We start from the raw sequence: 27,578 nt of genomic DNA, 5'->3' as shown, positions 1-27,578 counted from the left end.
ACAATGGACTTGAACTCCCAGATCTCTCTGCACATCAATTTTCCCCAAGACCCTTCCATTGACCATATAGTCCGCTCTTGAATTTGATCTTCCAAAATGCATCACCTCGCATTTGCCTGGATTGAACTCCATCTGCCATTTATCTGCCCAACTCTCCAATCTATCTATATTTTGTTGTATTCTCTGACAGTCCTCCTCGCTATCTGCAACTCCACCAATCTTAGTATCATCTGCAAACTTGCTAATCAGACCACCTATACCTTCCTCCAGGTTATTTATGTAGATCACAAACAACAGTGGTCCGAGCACGGATCCCTGTGGAACACCACTAATCACCCTTCTCCATTTTGAGACGCTCCCTTCCACCACTACTCTCTGTCTCCTGTTGCCCAGCCAGTTCTTTATCCATCTAGCTAGTACACCCTGAACCCCATACGACTTCACTTTTTCCATCAACCTGCCATGGGAAACCTTATCAAACGCCTTACTAAAGTCCATGTATACGACATCTACAGCCCTTCCCTCATCAATTAACTTTGTCACTTCCTCAAAGAATTCTATTAGGTTTGTAAGACATGACCTTCTCTGCACAAAACCATGCTGCCTATCACTGATAAGTCTATTTTCTTCCAGATATGAATAGATCCTATCCCTCAGTATCTTCTCCAACAGTTTGCCTACCACTGACGTCAAGCTCACAGGTCTATAATTCCCTGGATTATCCCTGCTACCCTTCTTAAACAAAGGGACAACATTAGCAATTCTCCAGTCCTCCAGGACCTCACCCGTGCTCAAGGATGCTGCAAAGATATCTGTTAAGGCCCGAGCTATTTCGACCCTCGCTTCCCTCAGTAACCTGGGGACTTGTCCACCTTAATGTCTTTTAGAATACCCAAAACGTCCCCCTTCCGTATGGCAACTTGACCAAGGGTATTTAAACATCCATCCCTAGCCTCAACATCCGTCTTGTCCCTCTCCTTGGTGAATACCGATGCAAAGTACTCATTAAGAATCTCACCCTGTATGTTCCCTGTGACCACCTTGTCATTGCTTGCCGACCACTGGAGCCGTGCCACTGGAGCCTCATCTGTGCCGCTGGAGAAGGCTTGTACAAGCAGCTCATAGTGTTCCTCATCCGTCTCACCTTCACCATCGTCAGTAATCTCAAACAGATTTTCATAGTAGTCGGCCTTGGATTCAGTATCATCGTCAGTCTTTTCACCTGAAAAATATGACTTTGCATACGGAATTAATTGTTTTTGAAACTGCGCCAAATTCAAAATCAGTCTTTTATTTGACCGCCAAAGAAGTTGAAGAACGATTCCTTGGATATGGGTCTTGTCACTGTTCATGGATCGGTCATGGTTCATGGATCGGTCCGACCTCTGTATTTTGGTTTTGTTTGAATTGTTTGTACTGCTACATGTTTTCCCCCTCTCCAATCAATTGTGCAGCCAATGCAGCCGATGATCTGCGGCTCATCCACACATGATTTCAGTGGTCGTGAGTCATGAGTGAAGCTCCATGGCTTGTCAATCTCTGTCCATTTAACACTCACATCTCACAGATGCTTTAATACGGGTTCATCATATCCTCATATCATGCCATTGAGTCTATTCACGTTCTTCAAGACTGTTAACCAGAATTGAGGAATGCTCGCTGGCAGTTCCGTCGCTGTGCCTCGTTTGTCATATTCCACTGGGATTTCATCTGAATCCTCATACACTGCACACCGTAATGCACTGTGCACACAGTGATTCACTGTGCACACCGTAATGCACTGTGCACACAGTGATTCACTGTGCTCACCGTAATGCACTGTGCACACCGTAATGCACTGTGCACACAGTGATTCACTGTGCACACCGTAATGCACTGTGCACACAGTGATTCACTGTGCACACCGTAATGCACTATGCACACCGTGATTCAATGTGCACACCGTAATGCACTGTGCACACAGTGATTCACTGTGCACACCGTAATGCACTGTGCACACAGTGATTCACTGTGCTCACCGTAATGCACTGTGCACACAGTGATTCACTGTGCACACCGTAATGCACTGTGCACACAGTGATTCACTGTGCTCACCGTGATGCACTGTGCACACCGTGATGCATTGTGCACACCGTGATGCACTGTGCACACCGTAATGCACTGTGCACACAGTCATTCACTGTGCACACCGTAATGCACTGTGCACACAGTCATTCACTATGCACACCGTGATGCACTGTGCACACAGTGATTCACTGTGCACACCGTGATGCACTGTGCACACAGTCATTCACTGTGCACACCGTAATGCACTGTGTACACAGTGATTCACTGTGCTCACCGTAATGCACTGTGCACACCGTGATGCACTGTGCACACCGTAATGCACTGTGCACACAGTGATTCACTGTGCACACCGTAATGCACTGTCCACACCGTGATTCACTGTGCTCACCGTAATGCACTGTGCACACCGTGATGCACTGTGCACACCGTAATGCACTGTGCACACAGTGATTCACTGTGCTCACCGTGATGCACTGTGCACACCGTAATGCACTGCACACAGTGATTCACTGTGCACACCGTAATGCACTGTGCACACAGTGATTCACTGTGCTCACCGTAATGCACTGTGCACACAGTGATTCACTGTGCACACCGTAATGCACTGTGCACACAGTGATTCACTGTGCTCACCGTGATGCACTGTGCACACCGTGATGCATTGTGCACACCGTGATGCACTGTGCACACCGTAATGCACTGTGCACACAGTCATTCACTGTGCACACCGTAATGCACTGTGCACACAGTCATTCACTATGCACACCGTGATGCACTGTGCACACAGTGATTCACTGTGCACACCGTGATGCACTGTGCACACAGTGATTCACTGTGCACACCGTAATGCACTGTGCACACAGTCATTCACTGTGCACACCGTAATGCACTGTGTACACAGTGATTCACTGTGCTCACCGTAATGCACTGTGCACACCGTGATGCACTGTGCCCACCGTAATGCACTGTGCACACCGTAATGCACTGTGCACACAGTGATTCACTGTGCACACCGTAATGCACTGTGCACACCGTGATTCACTGTGCTCACCGTAATGCACTGTGCACACCGTGATGCACTGTGCACACCGTAATGCACTGTGCACACAGTGATTCACTGTGCACAGTCATTCACTGTGCACACCGTAATGCACTGTGCACACCGTGATGCACTGTGCACACCGTAATGCACTGTGTACACAGTGATTCACTGTGCACACCGTAATGCACTGTGCACACCGTGATGCACTGTGCACACCGTAATGCACTGTGCACACAGTGATTCACTGTGCTCACCGTGATGCACTGTGCTCACCGTGATGCACTGTGCACACAGTGATTCACTGTGCTCAGGTGACCAGCTGTCTCCGAGGAGATTTATCCGCTCGATTATATTCAAGGATTCACACGATTTCATACCAATGACTAAGTCCACATCCAAATCTACAAAATGAAAGAGTATTGTGTACTTTATACCTGCCACTGAGAACACCATAATATGTGCTGGTTTAGCACACTGGGCTAAATCACTGGCTTTTAAAGCAGACCAAGGCAGGCCAGCAGCACGGTTCAATTCCCGTACCAGCCTCCCCGGACAGGTGCCGGAATGTGACGACTAGGGGCTTTTCACAGTAACTTCATTTAAAGCCTACTTGTGACAATAAACGATTTTCATAATCTTTATTGCCACAAGTAGGCTGACACTGCAATGAATTTACTGTGAATGGCCCCGAGTCACCACATTCCGGCATCTGTTCAGGTACACTGAGGGAGAATTCAGAATGGCCAATTCACTGAACAGCACATTTTTCGGAACTTGGGGAGGAAACCGGAGCACCTGAAGGAAACCCACGCAGACACGGGGAAAAAGTGCAGACTCCACACAGACAGTGACCCAAGCCGGGAATCGAACCTGGGACCCTAGCGCTGTGAAGCAACAGTGCTACCCACTGTGCTACCGTGCTGCCCCACTAATTTGCAAAGATACAAGGTCTCTAGAGTCTTGTGCCGAAGTCTATCTTGATCCCTGACCGATCAGCAAAGTCTCACCGCACCTGGAACAAACTTTTCCATAGGCCAGACATTGCCCTGGAGGATGTCGAGTGCCACATTTTTGGCACAAGATGGCGGCGGCTCTGATCGGCTGCTTAAAATGGCCACCGGACTGAGACCATGTTTCTTTATGATGTGCGTCACAGCACGAATGACACTGGCATCTTCATCCACGTTGACACCAAAACCTTTTGAGCAGAGTGCGCCGACTCTTTGTGCAGCAATCTCGCTCGCCTGGCAAATCTTCACTGCCTGTTCCAATACCAAAGCTTCCTCCCGCAATAATATCACCTTATGCTTATTATCAAGCAAACTAAAGACAATTTGGTTGTGGATTAAGGCAAATTTTAAGTCCCCGAAGTTGCATGACTGGGCGTTCAGCCTCAAGTCTGTGACAAAACTGTCAAATGATTCGCCAGGTCTCTGGGGACGCATATAAATCATGTAGCTTTCAAAAGTTTCATTCTTCTTGGGGGGGACAATGCTGCTCAAAGCGCTTTGGAACTTCATCAGAATTTTTCTGACACCCGTCACGTTCAAAGACAAACGAGTTATAAGTTTGAGTGATTGGAGTGAAACTGCCAGATTTGCCAGTTCATTAGCCTTTCATCAGGCTGGGCCTGCAGTCTGACAGCCGAAACAAAGTTCGAATTGCTATTTGAACAGCCGCCTGTTCTCACTTACGTTACTGGACATCTGAAGCTGGTGGGGGGCCCTCAGTCCGTCCATCTCAAACTTCAGTATTTTTTTAACGTTGGGTTGCCTCAGGTTGCAGTTCACCAGACCAGTCTTCAAGCCGATTGCCTAACATTGTCACTGCCATTGCCATTTCAAATCTTCAGCACTCGTGGTACCATGTTGTGTTTGGTCCCTTGTACTTTATGAAGTAACTCACCAAACATTTCGATATGTCCAAACCAGGATCCTTTTATTGTGTCTTGTGGTAAGATGGCAATCTGATACAGAGCACGTTATCATGGAGTATTGCTAGTCCTCTGGAACTTACATCGCACTGGCCAATCACACGCACGTCTTAGTAACCTCTCAATCTTCTTCTGAAGATGGCTGGATGTGTCTCCCTTTATATCCGGGTCCCAGGTCACATGACCTTGGTCTGAAGACAGCATGGTGTATCTGTACCACCACCTGCTGGTTGGAGGTCTCACACCATCCAACTATTATATAACACATCGGCATCTCATCACAGGCGGGTCTTCTGGAGAGTGCTATCTTTTGCTCAGTCCTGTTAAGAAGCCAACGAGCAAGCATCCTGAGGACTGCCTCTCTCTTACCTCTCTCTGCAGGTCGATTTTAAAAGCATCCGAGGCAAATCTGTGAAAGGAGCAAAGACAGCCAACAGAACTGGGAAAGAGAACTTGAGTGGTAAAAATACAAGTTTTCCCACAGATCAGCAACCTTTAAATGTGTGTGTCAAAGGCTGGGAAGTGCTGAAGAATTAAAGCTTTAAGTCGCAGCATTTGCGATAAAACCGCCAGTGTTGTACAGGAATCAGGCCAATCAAAACTGCTAAATTCCAGGATCAGAGCTGTATTGTCCTCGCAGGGAGGTGAAAGTTCCATCTGGGGGTAGAAAGGCAGAAGTGCATCGATCTGAACATCCTGTGTACAGCACCGTCTGGTGGCCGACAATGAGAATGGCACTGATCTGAACTCCCCGGCCTTTGCTCCACCTGATGGCTAAAGATAGGCAGCACGGTAGCATAGTGGTTAGCACTATGGCTTCACAGCTCCAGGGTCCCAGGTTCGATTCCCGGCTTGGGTCACTGTCTGTGCAGAGTCTGCATGTTCTCCCCGTGAGTGTGTGGGTTTCCTCCGGGTGCTCTGGTTTCCTCCCACAGACGTGCTGTTAGGTGAATTGGGCATTGTGAATTCTCCCTCTGTGTACTCGAACAGGCGCCAGAATGTGGGGATGAAAGTTTTTCACAGTAACTTCATTGCAGTGTTAATGTAAGCATACTTGTGACAATAAAAAGATTTTAAAAATAAAAAAAGAGTGGGATCACATCGACCGAGAATTCTTAGGTGAAGCGCCATCTGGTGGTCGAAGGTCAGAATTGCGCCAACCTGAACCTCTCAAGTAAACCTATTTCCCAGAGACTGCAACCACAGCAGTGAAGTCTCATTTCAAAACCTACCTCTTTAATCCCTATTTTATTTAATTCCCCGCCGACCCTTGCCCTGTGTCTATCTTGTGTGTATCTGGGTAGAGGGTGGGAAGGAATCTTGGGATTGGGTAAACTGGGAGACGGCTGTCCTGTTGTTGCCTTATTTATGTTCCTCTTTTCTCCTTTTTATTCATAAATATTTTGTTCCTGTTTTACTTATAAATCTGGTGTCTGTAACTCATTGGACCAGTGAAGGGTTAACGGTCTTCAGAAAGCGCAAATTATTGGTTAATTCACTTATGTTGGGACGCCGGGGTCTGTGGGCTGGAATTGACCGTGAACTCACCCAGGGTGATGTAACAATAAGAACATGAGAGCTAAGAGGAGGAGTAGATAATTTAGCCTCTCAAGCCTGCTCAATCGTTCAATACGATCATGACTGATCGCATCATGCCCTCAACTCCATTGTCCTGCCCGTTCTCCATTACCCTTCAACCCATTGCGAATTAAAAATCTGTCTGTCCTTTCCTTAAATTTATTCACTTTCCCAACTTGCACGGCAAACTGGGGAAGCAAATTGCACAGATTCAAAACCCTTTGTGAGAAGTACTTTCTCCTCATCTCTGTTTTAGTTTGCTCCCCCTTACCCTGAGACTATGACCTAGATGTTTCTAGAATGCCCCACAAGAGGAAGAATCTGCTCCATGTCTACCTTATCACACCCTATATATCTCAATTTAACCTCCCTTCATTCTTCATAACTCGAGTATAGGCCTAAACTGCTTAATCTCTCTTCTTAAATCAAATCCTTCATCTCACAGAATCACATAGAATTTACAGTGCAGAAGGCGGCCATTCGGCCCATCGAGTCTGCACCTGCCCTTACAAAGAGCACCCTACTGAAGCTCATGTATCTACCCTATCCCCGTAACCCAGTAACCCCCACTTAACATTTTTTAGACACTAAGGGCAATTTAACATGGCCAATCTACCTAACCCGCACATCTTTGGACTGTGGGAGGAAACCGGAGCACACAGAGGAAACCCACGCAGATACGGAGAGAACGTGCAGACTCCGCACAGACAGTGACCCAAGCCAGGAATCGAACCTGGGACCCTGGAGCTGTGAAGCAACTTTGCTAATCACTATGCTACTATGCTGCCCATCTCTAGAATCAATCGAGTGAACCTCCTCTGAACTGCCTCCAATGCCACTACATCTTTACGCAATTAATGGGACCAAAACTGTGCACAATGCTCCATGTCTCACCAATGCCTTGTAAAGTTGCAACAACACTTCCTTACCTTTATACTCTATTTCTTCAGCTATAAAAGCTAGTTTTCTGTGATGCATAAACAAGGACACCCAGATCCCTCTGCATTGGAGCACCCAAAGTCTCTCCCCATTTAGATAAGTTGCCTTTCCATTTTTCCGATCAAAATGGATGAAAGCTGGAAGACCCCAGTAACAGAGCTGTGTGTGCTATGTTCTGCTCACAGGCCAAAGTGAAACTGAGATTGGATCACATGATACACTTCCACTCTCATGATGTCATGCTGCTAGCCCTCAAACACATATTACAATAGGAACTGCGGTCTGAGACAGTGAGGATCCAGGAAGGTGAGGCAAATGAGTGATTCATGATTGGTGATAATGGTGGGAGTTCTGAGGGCTCCTAATCCATTGTTTTGTCTGCATGTATCTGATTTCATCTTGTAGACACTGAGTAGGGTGGAAGACTGACTTAACTAAACCGGGTCTGAGGACCATGAGACAATGTAGGATACACTTGTCCACTCCTGTATCCAGGATTATCTTCCATCCATTGTAAAATCTTGGGGAGTTCCTTTGGTGTCCTGTAGATTGTCCACACTGCAGTCATGTGCATCAATGACGGAAGGGGTAGATGTTGAGTCGAGTGTATCTACAAACTATGCAGTGTTAAATGTTGATATTTCTCTCTGCAGTTGGACTGTCACAAGATTCGAAAGCCAACACTCCAGAAGAGGTGACAGCGGAGAAAGGTTCCTGTGTACAGATTCCATGTAATTACAGTTACCCAATGTACTTGGCAAACCGACCGCGTGTTGGAATCTGGCATTACGATAAGAGTGGAACAGTGACTACAGCCTTTCATTCCAAGGATCACAATATTATATCACCACAGTTCCAGCATCGGACCCGGCTGTCTGGAGACCTGAATGATGACAACTGTTCCCTGATTATAAACAACGTCAGATGGCAAGATGTAGGAAGATATTATTTCAGAATAGAATTTGATGACGGTAATAAATTCAACTACAAACCTGGAACCCGGCTTCAGGTTTCTGGTAAGTGCTGTGTTATATAATTCCTCAACAATTCACACTCAATGGGAAATAATACATCCTAGTGTTTGATTTGCTTGTTTTATGGCCGTATTAACCAGCATCACTGTTTTTAATGATTTTCTATTTCTCACCAAGATATCTTCACTGCCTTCCTCACTCTGTCTGCATTGAATACATTCCTATCCTCGGAGGTTTCAACCTCCATCTTAACTCATCTTGCTTTCTCTCCTCTGGGTTCAGGATCCTCCTGATGTCTACAGGGAAAACATCCTCTCAAAGAAAACGCTGGATTCTGTGTCACGAAGATTGAGACAATCGAATCAGCTGCCTCTGTCTTGACCCTCCCTTCCAATAATCCACTATGACAACCGCCACTGATGCCCCCCGCCCTATCCCTGAACTCACATCTTTTTCCAGTTTCTCACCTGTCTTCCCTCATGTCCTTTGTGAACACATCTTTTCCATCAGAGCCATCTCCTCTTCCCTTGACTCTATTCCCAGTAAGTTGCTGACCACACAACTTCCCCTCCTGATCCTCATATCAAGTGATATTGTTAACAGTTCTCGCTTTTCATGTGTCATCCCTCTCTCCTTCAAATCTGCCTCAAACAACTCTCTCCTCAAAGAAACAACCCTTGACCCCACTGTCCTTATAAACTCCCATTCCATCTCCAACCTCTCTTTCCTCTCCAAAATCCTTGAACATGTTTTCATCTTCCGAATCCGTTCACATCTCTCCAGGAACTCCATATTTGATCCCTTCCAATCCGGTTTCTGCCACGGTGACAGTACTGAAACAGCTCTTATTAAAGTCACTAATGACGGGGCAGCACGGTGGCACAGTGGATAGCATTGCTGCCTCACGGTGCCAAGGCAGTATAGAACCTTAGTTAGGCCACACTTGGAGTATAGTGTTCAATTCTGGTCGCCACACTGCCGGAAGGATGTGGAGGGTTTAGAGAGGGTGCAGAAGAGATTTACCAGGATGTTGCCTGGCATGGAGGGCATTAGCTATGAGGAGCGGTTGAATAAATTTGTTTTGTTCTCACTGGAACGACGGAGGTTGAGGGGCGACCTGATAGAGGTCTACAAAATTATGAGGGGCATAGACAGAGTGGATAGACAGAGGCTTTTTCCCAGGGTAGAGGGGTCAATTACTAGGGGGCATAGGTGTAAGGTGCGAGGGGAAAGGTCTAGAGTAGATGTACGAGGCAGGTTTTTTACACAGAGGGTAGTGGGTGCCTGGAACTCGCTGCCGGAGGAGGTGGTGGAAGCAGGGACGATCGTGACATTTCAGCGGCATCTTGACAAATACATGAATAGCCGGTGCAGACTCGATGGGCCGAATGGCCTCCTTCTGCACTGTAAATTCTATGGCAATAGGATGGGAATAGAGGGATATGGACTCAGGAAGTGTAGAAGATTGTAGTTTAGTCGGGCAGCATGGTCGGCACGGGCTTGGAGGGCTGAAGGGCCTGTTCCTGTGCTGTACTTTTCTTTGTTCTTTGTTCTTTGAAGTCCCAGGTTCGATCCCGGCTCTGGGCCACTGTCCATGTGAAGTTTGCACATGCTCCCAGTGTTTGCGTGGGTCTCAGCCCACAACCCAAAGATGTGCCGAGTAGGTGGATTGGCCACACTAAATTGCCCCTTAATTGAAAAAAATGAATTGGGTACTCCAGATTTATAAAAAGAAAGTCACTAATGGCACCTTATGTGACTGTGAGGAAGAGAAACCTGCCCTTCTTGACCTTTCTGCAGCCTTTGACATGATTAACCACACCTACCCCTCCAATGGTTCTGTACAATGTTGTCCAGCTGGGTGGGGCTGCTCTAACCTGGTTCCATTGCTGTCTAATCCTAGATAGAGAATTACTTGTAATGGCTTTGCAACATCATCTGAACAGTGTTAGTTTTCACATGTACACTGAACGACACCCAGTTCTACCCCCCCCCCCAACCTCTCTTGACTCCTCCACTGTTTTAATTATCGGACATCTTATCCAACATCCTGCAGTGAATAAACAGAAATTTGCTTCAAGACTTCCGATGATGACCATATGCTGAGAATTTGCACATCAGGAGACTCTCCCCCCGTGAACCTGGAAAAATGCCTAAAAACCGAGCAATTTATCCCCTCGGCTTGAACAGGACAACAGGGGACAAAAGAAAAAAGAACGGATGTCGGGCAAAACTCAATCCAGGGGCCGAGCAGGGACCAGGAGTCAGACGAGCCTGGAGCAGATGCGAACGGACAAACTGATCAGCGCACGAGGCAGCGAAACCCAAACTTCACCGGAACGAGAGGGCCTGACCAGTCGCGCACGAAGCCCTCCCTCACCGAGGGTGGGGAATGGCTGGACGGCGTTCCTCTCGAGAGCACTAAAGGAGCACAGGGACGAGACAAAATCGGACATCCAGGCAGCGGGGAAGGACGCGGGAGCCAAAGCCCTGGTGCACATGCAGCTCGCCTTGGATGAAGCAGTAAAGAGATTTGAGGCCCAGGAGGTGACGATCACAGAACTGGAAAGGGCCGCAACGGACCAGAGCGGCTGAATCGTCGCCCTACAAAAAGAGGTGGCGAGGCTGATCGCAACACAGGACAGCCCAACAGGAAAGGTCGAGGACCAAGAGAACCGGTCGAGATGGCAAACCTACAAATCGTGGGCCTACAGAGGTGATCGAAGGTAGGGACCCTACAGAGTATGTGGCCCAAATGCTGGCAACTTGGTGGGAAGGGACACCTTTCCCAACCCACCAGAAATATACAGGGCACACAAACTAAAAGCCCAAAGCCGGGGACCAGCCAAGGGCGATTATAGAGAAAATGCACCGGTGCTAAGTCTGGGAGAGAATCCTGTGCTGGGTCAGACGGTCTAAAATCTGCAGCTGGGAAGGACATCAGATCCGGATCCGGATATACCAGGATATTGGGGATGACCTGATCAAGCGCTGGGCTAAATTCAACAAGGCAAAGGCCATGCTGTACAAGAGTGATGTAAGATTTGGTATGCTGTACCCAGCCAAGCTCTGGGTCACATACAAAGGCAAAGAACACTTTTTACAGTCCCCGCTGAGGTGGATAAGTTTGTCGTATAGTGCGGGCTGGAAAAGCAGCAACAGGGGAAACGATGAGGAACCAACAGAGCTAGATGGTAACTCGGCAATGTGCTGACAGCAGATTGGGGGGAGAGAAAAGAACCTCTACAACCTGTAACCAACATCAAACCAGCACCAACGAGACCGCTTTACGTGGGAGAACCGGGCCTCGTTCTGAAAAACGAAGGTAGCGAAAAAGGGAAAGGTGAGTGACGTCCGTACAAGTACAGTGTAAGAGAGGGGACAGAGTGAGCAAAATTTCAGACAACGGGCGAGGGAGGCAACCACAGTAACTCCTGGGAGGGGAGCCACCTCACTACCGAGACAGCTAGCACCAGGACTCGTGTGAAGGACAATGGCTGCGGTGTGCCCCCAGCAAGGGGAAAGGACAGATCAAAAATGGCAGACTGGCTGCAGCAGGCCACACGTGGGCTAAGCAACCACTTAGAAGGGTCCCTGGGCAAAAGGAGACACCGGAGTGGAGGGGCCCGACCACATGGGGAGAACAGTGACCACGGCCATTTTGGATGGTCCCCTAACAAAGGGAAAGCCTGGAGTGCAGGGGCACATCCACTGAATGAATCTGGGTAATCCCACAGGAGCGGAAGGACAAAAAATCCCCATCAGGATATTCACCTGGAATGTCAGGGGACTTAACTGCCCAGTGAAAACATCCAGAGTCTTCACTTACCTGAGGAATATGAGAGCCGACATAGTCTTCCTCCAAGTGAAACACCTGAGGGAGAAGGACCGACCGGGTAAGGAAGGGCAGGGTGGGACAGATCTACCATTCCTGCTACGGAACGAGGGCCAGTTGGGTAACCACTCTAATTAATAAGTGGACGATGTGCACAGTGGCAAAGGCGGTAACGGACCCAGGGGGACGGTACGTCATGGTCATCGGTATCCTAGACGGGGCACCGGTAGTCCTCATTAATTCTCCCAACTGGGACGACACGGAGTTTATAAAGAAGACCATGACAGAAATCCCCGACATAGACATGCACCGACTGATCATGGTGAGATTTTAACTGCATACAGGACCCACAGACGGACAGGTCGAACCCCAAAATGGGAAAGACCTCCAGCATGGCTAAGGAACTTGGCCTTTTTACGGAGCAGCTAGGGGCAGTGGACCCATGGCGATTCACCCACCCAGAGGAGAAAGAGTTCTCCTTCTTCTCCCAAGTGCATAACGTTTACTCAAGGATCGACTTCTTTATGGTGGGGAAATCGGTGCTTCCAGGGCTGGTTAGGGCAGACTACTACACAGTCGTAATCTCAGAGCAGACTCCACATTCCATGGATGTGAGATTGGAGACAGGCCGTGCCCAACACCTCACATGGAGGTTGGACATGGGCTTACTGGCTGACAAAGCTTTTTGTGAGAAAATATCACAGGCCACAAATGAATATATAAAGAACAACCAGAACGGGGAGGTCTCACCCTTCACGTTCTTGGAGGCGCTGAAGGCTTTGATCAGGGGATAAATTATCGCTTTTAAAGCAAGAAGAGACAGGAAAGAGAGGGTGGCCAGGTGACAGCGAGTTGACTCCATACCGGAGGTGGACTGGCGATACTCCGAGGCTCTGACCGTAGAGCTCCTGGCGGAAAGAAAAAAAACTACAGATGGACTTTCACCTGCTCTCCACGAGGAGAGCGGTACACCAACTCCGCCGGGCACAGGGGACCCTACAGAGACAGAGCCAGCTGTCTGCTGGCTCACCAGCTGAGAAAACAGGCAGCCGCAAGGGAGATTGCACAAATTAGGGATAGCGGAGGCACACTAGTAACGGACCCAGACAAGGTCAACAAAGCCTTTGAGACCTTCTTCCAGGGGCTATACACCTCGGAGTCCCCAGCACGGGACTTGGGAATGAAGCAGATCCCTGATGGACTGGACTTGCCAATTGTGGATAGGATAGAAATGCGGTTTGGAAGCATCGCTAGAACTGGGAGAGGTCATCCAGATCATTAGCTGCATGCAGTCAGGGAAGGCGCCGGGTCCGGACGGTTTCCCGGCGGACTTCTACAAATGATTTGTGACAACACCGGCCCCACACCTGTGGGAGATGTTCACAGATTCACTGGCGAGGGGCACACTAATGCCCACGTTGGCACAAGCCTCAATCTCGCTGATACCGAAAAAGCACAAAGACCCAACAGAGTGCGGTTCCTACAGACCCATCTCACGACTGAATGTTGACGCAAAAATACTGGCCAAGATCCTAGCCAAATGGCTGGAGGACTACGTACCAGGGGTGGTCGCAGAAGACCAAATAGGCTTTGTCAAAGGTAGGCAGCTCACATCAAACATCAGGCACCTGCTGAACGGGATCATGACCCCATCCGGGGAGAGAAAACCTGAGGTGATCGTCTCCCAGGAAGCAGAAAAGCCCTTCGAGATGAAGCGGTTCGGGCTCGGAACAGGATTCATCGCCTGAGTAAAACTCCTGTATAACGCCCCCATGGCGAGCATTCGGACAAACACCACCAGCTCAAAGTATCTCCAGCTGCACAAGGGCACGAGACAGGGATACCTGCTATCCCTGCTGCTGTTTGCATTTGTGATAGAGCCATTAGCGATTGCATTCAGAGTGGCATGTTAGCCGTTTAGCTGCTGTTGTATAAAGAGTCAAAAGTTCTGCTCCTTCTCACAAACACCTTTATTTTCCTTTAACACAACTCTGTACAAAAACTTTATCATCACATCACATGCCTCAAAGGCCACCTGAAGCTCTTTACATATCAGTGTCAATTATTGGATAATTATAACATAAATGAGATATTTAATTGGAATGTCTCTTAACCCATTCCTTAACATCTCCCCTTCCTTGGAGAAAACAAATAATTTGGTGAAAACAAAATCACAAGAAACTCAAAAACACACGCAATTTCCCCCCTTCCTTTTTTTTCCAGTGTTTGGAAGGAAAAAAAAAGTCATAGAAACAGACGCCCTTCATTAATAATATCCAAAAGTTTCTGTGAACTAGCCCCTCTTTTCGTAAAACAGTCGGACAATTGATAGCTACTGTCGACCCAGCTAGGGGCTGTTTAGCACAGGGCTAAATCGCTGGCTTTGAAAGCAGACCAAGGCAGGTCAGCAGCATGGTTCAATTCCCGTAACAGCCTCCCCGAACAGGCACCGGAATGTGGCGACTAGGGGTTTTCACAGTAACTTCATTTGAAGCCTACTTGTGACAATAAGCAATTTTCATTTCATTTCATTTTATTTCATTTAATTTTTTGCTATCTCCCCTTTGTCCAACATCTGCTTCAAACTTGCGATGTCTATCCTTAACCTTTTCTCATTGACACTTTTTGGAGAGTGCACATTTTCCCACAGGGATTTATTGTCAATTGCTCTACGCACCCCCCCCCCCCCCCCCCCCCCCGGTGATTCTCGGCACGGGATGGGCGAGCGACCGTACAAAAAACCCGAGTCCTGCCGACGCCGTTCTAACCTGGTCTTACCTGGTGTGACCTCGGTGTGAATGTATCCGTTGGCGGGGTAGGGGGTTCCGACCCCGGGGGGGGCTCCTCTGTGGCCTGGCCCATGATCGGGGCCTACGGGTCGGCGGTCCAGCCTCTCGGGCTGGGGGCCTCCTTTGTTCTGTGCCAGCCCCTGTAGCCCTACGCCATGTTGCGTCGGAGCCGGTGCGGAGAAGGGAACCTCTGCGCATACGCAGACCCGCGGCGCACATCTGACGTCGCAATCGGCAGCTGGAGCGGCGTGGGTCACTCCAGTGCCATGCTGGCTCCCTGCAGGGGTCAGATCGCTGATCCTGAGGCCATGTTGATAACGTCAGGAAATGCGACTGCGTTTACGATGGCGTCAACACTTACGCCTCAGGGTCAGAGATTCCCGCCCCCTGTCTATATCAATTAACCTGGTCCTCATGGTTCTGTAATACATGCGTACAAGATGAGTCCGGTTCCTCGTCATGCCTCTGTCTAAATTTGAAAATTTGTAATCTGGACCCATTATCCTTGATGAATGTACCCTCACAGTTTGATTGCCATGTTTACATAGATTTGCATAGAATTTACAGTGCAGAAGGAGGCCATTTGGCCCATCGAGTCTGCACTGGCTCTTGGAAAGAGCACCCTACCCAAGCCCACACCTCCACCCTATCCCCATAACCCTGTAACCCCACCCAACACTAAGGGCAATTTTGGACACTAAGGGCAATTTAGCATGGCCAATCCACCTAACCTGCATATCTTTGGACTGTGGGAGGAAACCTGAGTACCCGGAGGAAACCCACGCACACACGGGGAGGACGTGCAGACTCCGCACAGACAGTGACCCAAACCGGAATCGAACCTGGGACCCTGGAGCTGTGAAGCGATTGTGCTATCCACAATGCTACCATGCTGCCCATGTTGCTAAATAATTGTTTTGCTATCTATGCCTGTGATCTTCCCTGGGCCTTTCCATTCATTAAAATTGTCTCTCATATGTCTCCTTGCTGAAAAACGGTATTTGACGGCCGTACATAATGCCATAAAGCTCTGTGAATTCTATCAGAGACTTCTGTTTCCAAAACAGCATTTCTACTGCTATGTAATGCATTTAAATGCTCAGCAAAAGCACAGCTAATCGTAGTCCCTTCCCAAGCTGGAGGCAGTTCATCCAAAATGGACGGAATTTTAGGATTTCTACCAAACACTAATTGACAGGGACTATAGCGCCCAACCATCTGCAATGAACTCTTTGCATGTACCGCCGATGCTGAAGCTGAATTTAACTTTCAGTTTGGTCTATCTCCCAAAATTTTCTGGAGCATGTCATCTATTACAGCATGGTTTCATTCACACACATCATTACCAAATGGGCTTTCCACAGCCGTATTCAGAACTGTGATATTCAAGTTTTCACACATATCCCTAAATTCATCATAAGCAAATTCTCCCCCATTGTCTGGAAGGAATTTTACCAGAGGGTCCATTCCTGTCCCTATCCATTTTTCCACGATTTGATCCAGAATTATTCTCTTTTCTTTACTTCGTTCAATAGTTGATTGACTAAATCTGGTTGCTAAATCTACAAAATAAATATATTGTTAGCTTTATCCCAGACCTTAAGGTCCATGGCCACAATGTTGTTAAAATACCTGGCCAAAGGTAAGGTTACTATCGGTCGTGATGGTGTCCTTCTCTACTTCCCACAAACTTCACAGCGATCACTAACCTGTTCTATCAGCTTAGTATTGTCTTCATCCCTTACCCCTGCATCCTTTAATACATTTTTCAGTCTCCGAGGAGACGGATGTGCAAATTGTCTATGCAGTTTTAATACAAGCTTTTTATCAACTAAAGTTCCATTTCCAACTGCCATTAACACATCCTTAACAACTGCACCTGAAATATTATTTGTCAGTAATAGAATACAACAGTGTCCCCACTGTGTAAATTGTAAGTCCACCGTCTTTCCAAAAACTGTTGCCTTATCCTGGTCCATATCCAATTTCATGTGTGTTTTCTTCATCGACGGTCTGCTCAGAAGCAAAGGTAGCTCACTTGATACAACATTCGTGCTAACGAAATGATTCACTCCGGCAATATTGCAAGGGATCTCCATTCTTTTCAGCGACTTCAGAGTATTATCATCCCCAAACCTGAGACTTATAGAACTTTCAAATTCCTTAACCTTGTTACGATTTTCAGCATTCAAAGAGTTCAGGTAACATTTTAACCAGTCAATCCCACACACAGTAGATGTTCAGCCACTGTACAATACAGCACAGTTGAAGGATTATGCAACCAACACCCTAATTACCGGAGTAAAACTGCATGTTATTAGGACAATTCCTTCTTTCTGGTCACTATCTTTTTCCTCTTCTGACTCTTCCATGTCATGTGTCACTTCAAACACTCTATTATAATGTGTTGGACAGTTGAAAGCCTAATGGTATTGAGAGTCACAACGAAAACATTGATTTATCATACCTACATTTCTGGGGTTCATCTTGCTATTTCCATTTTACACGTCCCTCCTCCTATTAGAGGCTCTAAATGGGTTTCTGTCCTCATACTTTCCGGGTCCCGATCTCCTTCCATACTCTTGCAACCTGTTTGTAGCCGTCCCATTTCGCCATCTTGTCAGAAGTGTATCGTCCGGGCAGCACGGTGGCGCAGTGGGTTAGCCCTGTTGCCTGACGGCTCCGAGGCTCCAGGTTCGATCCCAGCTCTGGATCACTGTCCATGTGGAGTTTGCACATTCTCCCCGTGTTTGCGTGGGTTTCATCCCCACAACCCAAAGATGTGCGAGGTAGGTGGATTGAACACGCTAAATTGCCCCTTAATTGGAAAGAAATGAATTGGGTACTCTAAATTTATGGAAAAAAAGAAAAAAAGTAGTGTATCTCCCATAGTCTGTTTTATTGTTGACTGTCCTATTTGGGTCATCAGAGCCATACGACTGGAATGTTTCCCCAGAAAAGTTTTTTAATGCATCTGTCATATGATCGAATAAGGTCTCCTTATCCGCAAACTGAACTCCTCTCAAAACCAGGAGCCTATTCATGTTACTCACTCTCGCACAGTCCAGTAATTTAAATGCCAACACAGACTGTGGAAATTCCAGGCTGTATTTTTGCAGCCTTTTATATAGTCTGCTACATTCCATTATATAGTCTTCATTGGAGACATCCTCTGTTTTCCGGGATCTGTCAAAATCTGACCAGGCTTCATACTCACTTAACAAGTCACTCTTTTGATAAATTTTATCCATATAACGTAATAAATTTAGAAATATAGTCATGAGACCAGGCTCAGATTAAAACAGCTTAACCAGACATGCCTCATTTGAAAACATATTATAAAAAGTTGAACAGAATTAAATGTATCACAGTGTGTATGTGCACTCATTATACCTCATTATTCTTCTAAGTCTAACTCTTCCAATTCCAGCTCAGAAAACACTTTGCTTCGGAATTTACTCTCATAAGATAGAGAAAGAGCCAATGCCATACCTTTTTTCCTCTTTCCCAATGCAGTTACCTTAGTCCACATAACAACTGCACTTCTCCATTGGTCGTACGATCCCCTTTCAGAAAATAAGGGGGGATAGTCATATCCAGCCATCTTTATCATATGTACTTTTTTTTCACTCACCCCTTGGTTGGGGCTGGAAAAGTAGTATCTTTTAACCCTTCACGTTTGCACAGCAACTGTCCTCTGCTACCACAGTTAGCCGTTTAGCTGCTGTTGTATAAAGAGTCAAAAGTTCTGCTCCTTCTCACAAACACGTTTATTTTCCTTCAACACAACTCTGTACAAAAAACTCTATCATAACATCACATGCCTCAAAGGCCACCTGAAGCTTCTTCCATATCAGTGTCAATTATTGGATACTTAACATAAATGAGACATTTAATTGGAATGTCTCTTAACCCATTCCTTAACATGGCAAATAATTGGAAGGTGATCTGAAGAGAGGCAGAGAGCAGAGAGTCTTGCTCTGTGTAGATGGCCTGCTCCTCTACAGGCGCCGGAATGTGGCGACTAGGGGCTTTTCACAGTAACTTCATTGCAGTGTTAATGTAAGTCTACTTGTGACAATAAAGATTATTACATAACAGACCCTCAAAGCAGCATGGAAGGAATCATTGCGCTCTTGAACAAATTTGGAGTCTTCTTGGGTGACAAGCTCAACATGAGCAAAAGCGAGATCTTCCCAGTAAGCCTGCAAGAGGAGGGGCAGAGCTGGTGGGATTGCCATTCAAACGGACCTGGCATAAATTCTGCTACCTGGGGATTCAATTCGCTCATGACTGGACAGGGGTTCACAAATAGAACCTGACCAGTCTGACAGAGAAAGTTAAAAAGGGCCTGCAGAGATGAAACACACTCCCATTCTCCCAAGCGGGGAGGGTGCAGATGATAAAAATGAATGTGCTGCCAATCTACCTTTTCCTATTTAGATCCATTAGATCCATCCCGATCAAAATCCCCAAGGCTTTTGTCAACTCACAGGACAAACTAATTATGGTGTTCGTGTGGAGGCAAGCCAGGGGTGGTGGGGGGGAGGAAGAATGCAAGGATGCCAAAGAAGGCTCTACTGAGATTAAAATCCATGGGGAACTAGTCCTCCCAAACCTAAGATACGATCTCTGGGCAGCGACAGCAGAAAGAATAAAGGGGTGGATAAAGGAGCCGGAAGTTGAGTGGGTGCTCATGGAGGAGGAACTTCCTCCAGGTCCCAGCCACGGTGGAACTCCCATCTCCACCCAAGAAGCAATCAACCAGCCCAGAGATGGTGGCAACACTCCAGTCGTAGAATCAACTGCGACAACATTTTGGCGTAACCAAAATGTCCGATAAGGCCCCCATCTTCAACAACCACAGGGTCCTGGCAGTGCTCACAGATGCCCCCTTCGAAAGGTGGAGGCAGGATGGGGGGATGCTGACAGTTAGGGATCTGCAAACTGACGGTAGAATAACAACGCTGGATGAGCTGACAGAAAGATTCCACCTAACTGGTGGTAACTAATTCAGGTACCTGCAGCTTAAAAACTTTCAGTGCAAAGAAACAAGGACGTACCCACGACTGCCACAACAATCACTGGCAGATGAAATGCTGGATGTGGACATTTTAGGCAAAGGGAACCGTAGCGACACGTACAGACGACTGGGTCGGAAGAGGGCGTCCACAGAACTTGGGAGCCATTCACTCGGTTGTTCCAGGATCTCTTTGTGGCCAACAACTAGGTAGCCAAGGACAAAGGGAGAGTTATCATGACACAGAAGGAGGAAGGGAGGGGCAGGGGAGAGGAAGGGGAGGGATCGGGAAAATAGGAAAGTACAAGCAAACCCAACCAGAGAAAGGTTCAGAGGGGAGGACAGGTGCAAAAACAATGGGAACCAGGGGGTAGAAAAGAGAGGGGGAAAACGATGGGCAGGGAAACACAGGAGACCACAACAGCCACAGCAAACGCCGCGAGGAAAGGATGAAGGAACGGAAAGAGGAGACTGTAAAATCATGTGAATAGCTAAAACCAATCTCGATGTAAATCATTTTAACTTTAAGGGTACTGCCTCGGAGTTCCCTTGCAAAATTCTCATTGTTATATTTATATTTGTTATGTACACCAAAACCCAATGAAAACATTGTGGTGAATGTATTCTACCAATAATCCACCATTGTATATGTACTATGCTGTTGTCCTTGTATTTGTATCTGTGCTATGCTGTTGCCCTTGTGGGCTCCACCTATGGGCCATTGTATGGCATTATCCACAGGGGAACATGTTGGGGCATGTATGGGCTCTGCTCATGGCTACTCCCTTGAAGGGAGGTATAAAGAGCAGTCAACCTGGAGGCGGGTCTCAGAATTGGATTAGTCACAGGCAGGTACTGTTCTAAGTTGATTAAAGCCACGGTTTACTTCTACTCATGTCTCGAGTGAATTGATGGTCGCATCAATTTAATCAACTTAATCGCAAATATGGAATCGGCCCTCAAACCTGACCAACTGTAACTCGATCCGCAGGCCGCGGAGGCGAAATAAATTTTTTCGCACTGGTTCCGCTGCTTCAAGGCCTATCTCGCAGCCTCCTCCACGCACGGGTGAGCCATCGAATCTCTGTTCAACTCGACGGGGCCTCCTCCTACACAGACGCCCTCGCGATGCTCGAAGGCCTCTATATACGGCCCGTGAAAGAGGTCTATGCGCGATACATCCTCACCACCCACCGCCAGCGTCCCAGGGAATCGCTAGAAGACTACCTATGCGAACTCAAAGTCCTCGCACGCAGCTGCAACTACCAGGCTGTTATAGCCACTCAACATATGGAACTCGCCGTCTGAGACGTCTACGTGGCAGGAGTCCAGTCCAACTACGTGAGATAACGCATATACGAGAAAGGGGCCCGGGACCTGGATCAGACGGTAAAGTTAGCCTCCTCTCTGGAAGTAGTGCTCCAGAGCCTTAACGCGTTCCCGGCTGACCACGCGACCCCCTTGTGGACCTCCAACCAAAGGCTACCCCAGGCCTGTGCTGCGCGGCCGCCCGCCCACCATGGGGGGGCTACCCTGCTATTTCTGCGGCCAGTCCTAACACCCCCGGCAGCCCGGCCCCGCATCGCGAACTCTTATCGCTAGCAGGAGCGTCCTCCTGTAGCTGGATTATGTCAGTAATGATATCTGGAGTCTGTATAAATATTTAATTTTTTGCCTGCTCCTAGTGCGCATGCACGTATTAGTGCGAACAATTCTGCTTGTTGGGCCGAGAATGGAGTTTCAAATGCTGCTGATTCTACTGTCTCCCCAGTTTCAAATGCTGCTGATTCTACTGTCTCCCCAGTTTCAAATGCTGCTGATTTTACTGTCTCCCCAGTTTCAAATGCTGCTGATTCTACTGTCTCCCCAGTTTCAAATGCTGCTGATTTTACTGTCTCCCCAGTTTCAAATGCTGCTGATTCTACTGTCTCCCCAGTTTCAAATGCTGCTGATTCTACTGTCTCCTGATAACCGCTCCCCCCTTTCACCGATGGAAGCACTTCCATCTGTGAACATGGTCAGGTCTGGGTCGTTAAGAGGGTGAAAATTCAAAACTTAAGATTTGTAAGTTCCAATTAAAATGCATCTTCAGCTGTGTGGACTGTTCATTACTTTATCAGAATTAAAAGGGCCAGAGCTCGCAGGAAAACCCAGCATGGGAGTGTCAAGACATCTTCTGGATTACACACAAAAGCTTGCTGAAAGGGTTAATTTTCTTGCAGAGACAAAAAGGGGCGTATAGTGGGTGGATAAGTTGGAATGATGCCATTCGCATCTCTAAACTTTTTTTTATATTTTTCACTCAAATGGACTGGGAGTAAAAGTTGGAGTGCTGCCAAATTCCCGTTATCAAGTCTTTCAGCGAACACAATATGTTATTGAAACTCTTGAGTGAACCAATTTTGCGTGATCATGGACATATTTCATTTACCCATCTGTTTATAAGTAATTCTGCAATCTCATATTTAAAACATCTGCGTTGTGAGACAGGTTAGTTTCACCCTACTGATGATTATTTGTGTCAGGGAAGTTTTAACCCTGAACTAGTGAAACACCGGCTTGATCATATTTGTCATATGTATTTCAGCTATCCTAACTTCCACTGAACACCATAAAACTAATATTTTCTTATTCTTACATACGTGATTAAAATTCCTTGTGTATCAAAATTACCCTGGAAATGCCAATGATAGCCTTTGAAAAGAAAAAAATGTTAACTGTACTCAAACTATAATCTTTAAAGGCAATGCGTAGACAATTTGAAGCTTTCAAATAATCACAGCTTGGAACAAAACTTTTAAAAGTCAAAGTCTGAAGTCAAAGTCTAAAAACAGAGACAGTGAATAGTTCAGAACAAAGTTTAGATGCCTAAAACTCCCTCCCTCTCTATAGATGCCTAAAACTCTCTCTCTCTCTCTCTCTCGTTCTGTCTATCTATCTACGTAACTCTGTCTCTGGAACTCTTGTCGCTTTTTCTCTTTATCTAACTACCCCTCCCCGTCTCTGTCTCTCCCTGACTCGCTCTCTTTCGCTCTCTCAACTTTTGCTGTCTCTATCAGTCCCTCTCTCTGTCTCTGGCTCTCTCGCTCTCTAACCCTCTCACTCTTTCTCTAAAATGGAGCTCAATTAAATTACTGAACAACATTTTTCATTCTCCTTCGAAAACTTAATCTGTGTTATTCCATTTAAGTCCATTTCCACTGATTAATTTTTGAGGCATTAGCTATTCTTAGAGACGTATATTTCTTTGTGCAGGTGACCTGCTTGCTGAAATGGTTAAATTTTTGTACAGAATTGAAAGTGGTGGAGAACTTGGCATGATGCCATCTCCATCCGCTACGTGACCTCAACCATTATCCATCCTTTCTTTCAATTTTCAATGTTCGTTATTTAACCGTTTTTTGGAAAGAGACATTACTGGATGTTTATTTTTCTTTTATTTCAAATGAGTTGAATTACTGCCGAATTTATCTGAAGTTATTCTCGACATGTAGCCATTGTTAAGTTTGTAACCGTAATCTTGTACTGATTTCCCTCCCCATTTTTTCATTTTGGGAGGGGGGATTAGTCATCCTCAGATATTCCTGAACAAAACTAATGGAGTGTTTTAGCCCCTTTCTGATCTTTTGGACTTCACTTAATTTGATTTTTTTTTTTCCTCCTTGAGACATTCCGGGACAGCCATTAGCCGTAGTTGTTGGCAGTTTTGTGATGTCTTTACGCTATCTTTACCCACTTTATTGCTATACTTAAAGGAGTTAGAGCTCAATTCCTTTAAACCAGCCTGTCTTCCAAATGGTGTGAAGGTTTAATTTATGACATTTGTGCTTCTAACTTTATTTGTCTTATCTTTATTTCTGTGTATCTCACCATTTTTCTCTGTTCCACAGAAATCACACCCATCTTTGATCATTGTTTTTTTAACCAGAGTATTTTGCTTTTCAAAAACCAAAAAAAAAATTTAAAACTGACTCTTTTACTCATTTGGCCTTGATAACAGATTTGTTGGATATTACTTCACCGTCTGTCCGCCTTGCCGAGTGATTCTAATTTTTGGTGGACAAAGGTTTGACTACTCGCCTTGTTCACCGGTTCGAGCGGCGTCCAGCTCAGCAAATCCTTCCAGACTTACACTAAATGTTAGGGGTGAAAATATTCACACCAAGGCCTGAGTATCAGTAACAAAGCAGTTTATTATGTCAGAATTCTGGGAGATACGTTCTGTGAACTCCGCAGTCCCTGACAGCATCTTATCCCACTTAAGCTTAAACTCACATGGATTAATATACAGATTCAAGGCGGATAGCCTAATGACTTGGTTATTTTCCCATATGCGCATTCCTTTTTTTTTAAGACCTTGGCTGTTTTAACTATTCCTTTCTCTGTCAATTTTATACCCAATTTTAATGCATTAGTTTTCCCCCCAGTGGCCATTTTTCTTCTCCTAAATTTTTATGCAATTCTCCTGACAATTGTCTCAGTTGTTTGGAATATTCCGGATATTGTTCACACAAGGTTTGAAGCGCGCTTCCACTATCAGAGGTTGTATCTAACGTATTACCCATCTCTAACACTATTGGCAGTTAATGATCCTTGCGATTATTGTTTATTTGGCGAAATGGTCCTGGACCACTTTATCCAATCATGAATTTAAATGGAGTTATCCTGCTCCGTTGGCCAATTCAAGTAGGCTCATCCGTGCCTGCAAGCCTATCTAACTACAAGGTTATAATGTCCTTGTTATATTATTACCTTAGGGTTGATCACGCACCCTTCTAAAGCCTCTTATCGCGGGGGCACTTTTAGACAAAAGCAAGGATCATGATGATGCCGAAACCTCTTCTGTAGCTATAACTGAAGGGGCTACACACCCTCCCCAATTCCTCCTTCGCTCCCGAACTCGATCAGTCACTTATGCCGCCAGTCTCAGTGGAAACTCTTTGAAATCCCACCGCTGCCACCAAAATGTGAATGCGTCTCTAATGTGACTTGTCTCTCAGTCCGGAATAAATGGTCTCGAACACGTCCGTACTTCAGAATATTCTTTATTACGATCGGGGCCGCTCTCTAGGTATTTCGAAGAAACACCTCTGAGAGTGCCAAAGACTTGCTCAAAACATCCCTTTTTTATATGTTTTTTAAGGGGTTGTCTCTTACATTCACTTGAGCTTGCCCACATTACAAAGCATAGATTTGTTATTGCAATAGTTCCAGACTTTGAGGTTATCTATTGGCACATGAGTATGTATCAGTTTTAGCTTAATTAACAGGTGTTAGCTATAGTTGCAAGCAGCTCCCATATTACATATCCTGTCATCCGGCCATGCTCCTTGTTTCTCAAGGCTGTTCAGCTTATAGTCATGAATCGGCTCACGACTTCAAACATCACTCCCTTATCTGAGCAAGTTCATTCTCCTTCAATGGCTTCAATAACACATTCCTCTACTTTGTGATTTTCCACTAATGTATCCCGGTCATTCTGGCTCTTTCTAGCTATTAACCCTTGCTTCACATCCTCAATGATATTGATTGATTAATTGATATTTATTGTCACATGTACCGAAGTACAGTGAAAAGTATTTTTCTGCGGCCAAGGGAACATACACAGTCCGTACATAGTAGACAAAAGAAGAATCAACAGAGTACATTGACAAATGGGACATCAACAAATAGTGATTGGTTACAATGCGGTTAGAACAAGGGCCAAACAAGCAAATATATGAGCAAGACCAGCACAGGGTGATGTGAATAGTGTGCTTACAAGGAACAGATCAGTTTGAGGTGAGAGTTGTTGAGGGGTCTAGTAGCTGTCTGGAAGAAGCTGTTCCTGTATCTAGATGGGCGGGTCTTTAGACGTCTGCATCTTCTGCCTGATGGAAGGGTCTAGAAGAGGGCAAAGCCTGGGTGTAAAGGGTCTCTGATAATGCTGTCTGCCTTCCTGAGGCAGAAGGAGGTGCAGACAGAATCAATGGGAGGATGACAAGCTTGTGTGATGCGTTGGGTTGAGTGTGCCACACTCTGCAGTTTCTTGCGATCTTGGACCGAGCAGTTGCCGTACCAAGCTGCGTTGCAGCCGGATAGGATGCTCGCTCTGGCACATCTGTAGAGGTTTGTGAGAGTCGATGCAGACATGCTGAATTTCTTTAGCTTCTGTGGGGAGTAGAGACATTGCTGAGCTTTCTTGTCTGTTGCATCAACGTGAGTGGACCAGGCCAGACTGTAGGTCTGGTGACCTCCCAGGAACTTAAAGCTATCGATCATCTCCACTTCGGAGCCATCGGGGAGGGGGGGCGGGGGGGGGGGGGGGGGGGGCGGGGGGGGGGGGGGGGGGTGTGCTACGCTTCCTGAAGTCGATGATCAGTTCCTTGGCCTTTCCAATATTTAGAGAGAGGTTGTTTTCGGTACACCATGCAACCAAATGACCTATGTCCCTTCTGTAGTCTGATTCATCGTTGTTTGAGATACCACCACAGTCGTATCATCTGCAAACTTTTAGATCAAATTGGAGTTTAATCTTGCCACAGTTGGGTGTGTATAGGGAGTACAGTAGAGGACTGAGCACACATCCTTGCGGGGACTATTGAGGACTATTGGGGAGGAGGTAGTGTTACCTATCCTGACAGATTGCCTTCTGTTGGTGAAGAAGTCAAGGATCGAGCTGCACAGGGATGGGTCAAGTCCAAGGTTGCAGAGTTTGGTTAGTAGTCTTGTCGGGATAATGGTGTTGAAGGCAGAGCTGTCGTTTATGAACAGCAGTCTTACATAGGTGTTCTTGTTGTCGAGATGTTCGAGTGTTGATTGTAGGGCCATAGAGATAGCATTTTCCGTGGATGGGTTGCCACGGTAGGCGAACTGTAATGGATCGAGACCGTCTGGAAACCTGGCATTGATCCATCTCGTGACTAGCCGCTCGAAGCATTTCATGATAACAGACGTAGGGCTACCAGTCGGTAGTCGTTGAGGCAGGCTACCTTGTTCTTCTTTGGTACTGGTATTATGATGGTCTCCTTGAAGCAGGTGGGGACCTCGGAGCGGAGAAGTGAGGTGTTGCATATATCTGCGAATACACTGGCCAGCTGGTCAGCGCAGGCTCTGAGATCTTGCCCAGGGGCCCGTTGCTTTCCGCGGGTTAACTTTCAAGAAGGCAGCTCTTACCTCCGAGGCTGCAATAGTGGGTATGGGTGTGTCCAGGGTTGTTGGGGCGGCTGGCAGTGATGTATTGGCTGACTGTTCAATGTGGGCATAGAACTTGTTCAGTTCATCGGGGAGGGATGCTCCAGCCCCAGAGAATCCGCCTGACCTTGCTTTTTGCCTGTGATCTCATTTTAAGCCCTGACATTGATGTTGTGGGTTTGTGTCGTTGGCCTGGGACTCTAGTTTGATGCGGTATTGTCTTTTAAT

At 46.6% G+C, this 27,578-nt stretch overlaps 1 protein-coding gene across 4 annotated transcripts in view; it reads left to right on the top strand.

Moving 5' to 3' along the window:
• LOC119975257 (sialic acid-binding Ig-like lectin 12) overlaps positions 1-27,578 on the top strand; it is a 312,188-nt gene that overhangs the window by 77,138 nt on the left and 207,472 nt on the right. For all 4 annotated transcript variants that reach the window (XM_038814942.1, XM_038814941.1, XM_038814943.1 and 1 more), the window contains one exon: positions 8,213-8,575. In XM_038814942.1, the coding sequence (XP_038670870.1) occupies positions 8,213-8,575 (363 nt within the window). The remainder of the gene's footprint in view (positions 1-8,212; positions 8,576-27,578) is intronic.

Source organism: Scyliorhinus canicula, chromosome 12 (genome assembly GCF_902713615.1).
Source record: "Scyliorhinus canicula chromosome 12, sScyCan1.1, whole genome shotgun sequence".
Lineage (NCBI taxonomy): Eukaryota > Metazoa > Chordata > Chondrichthyes > Carcharhiniformes > Scyliorhinidae > Scyliorhinus > Scyliorhinus canicula.
Note: the sequence above shows the minus strand (reverse complement) of the source record. Positions and strands in the feature narration are given on the sequence as shown.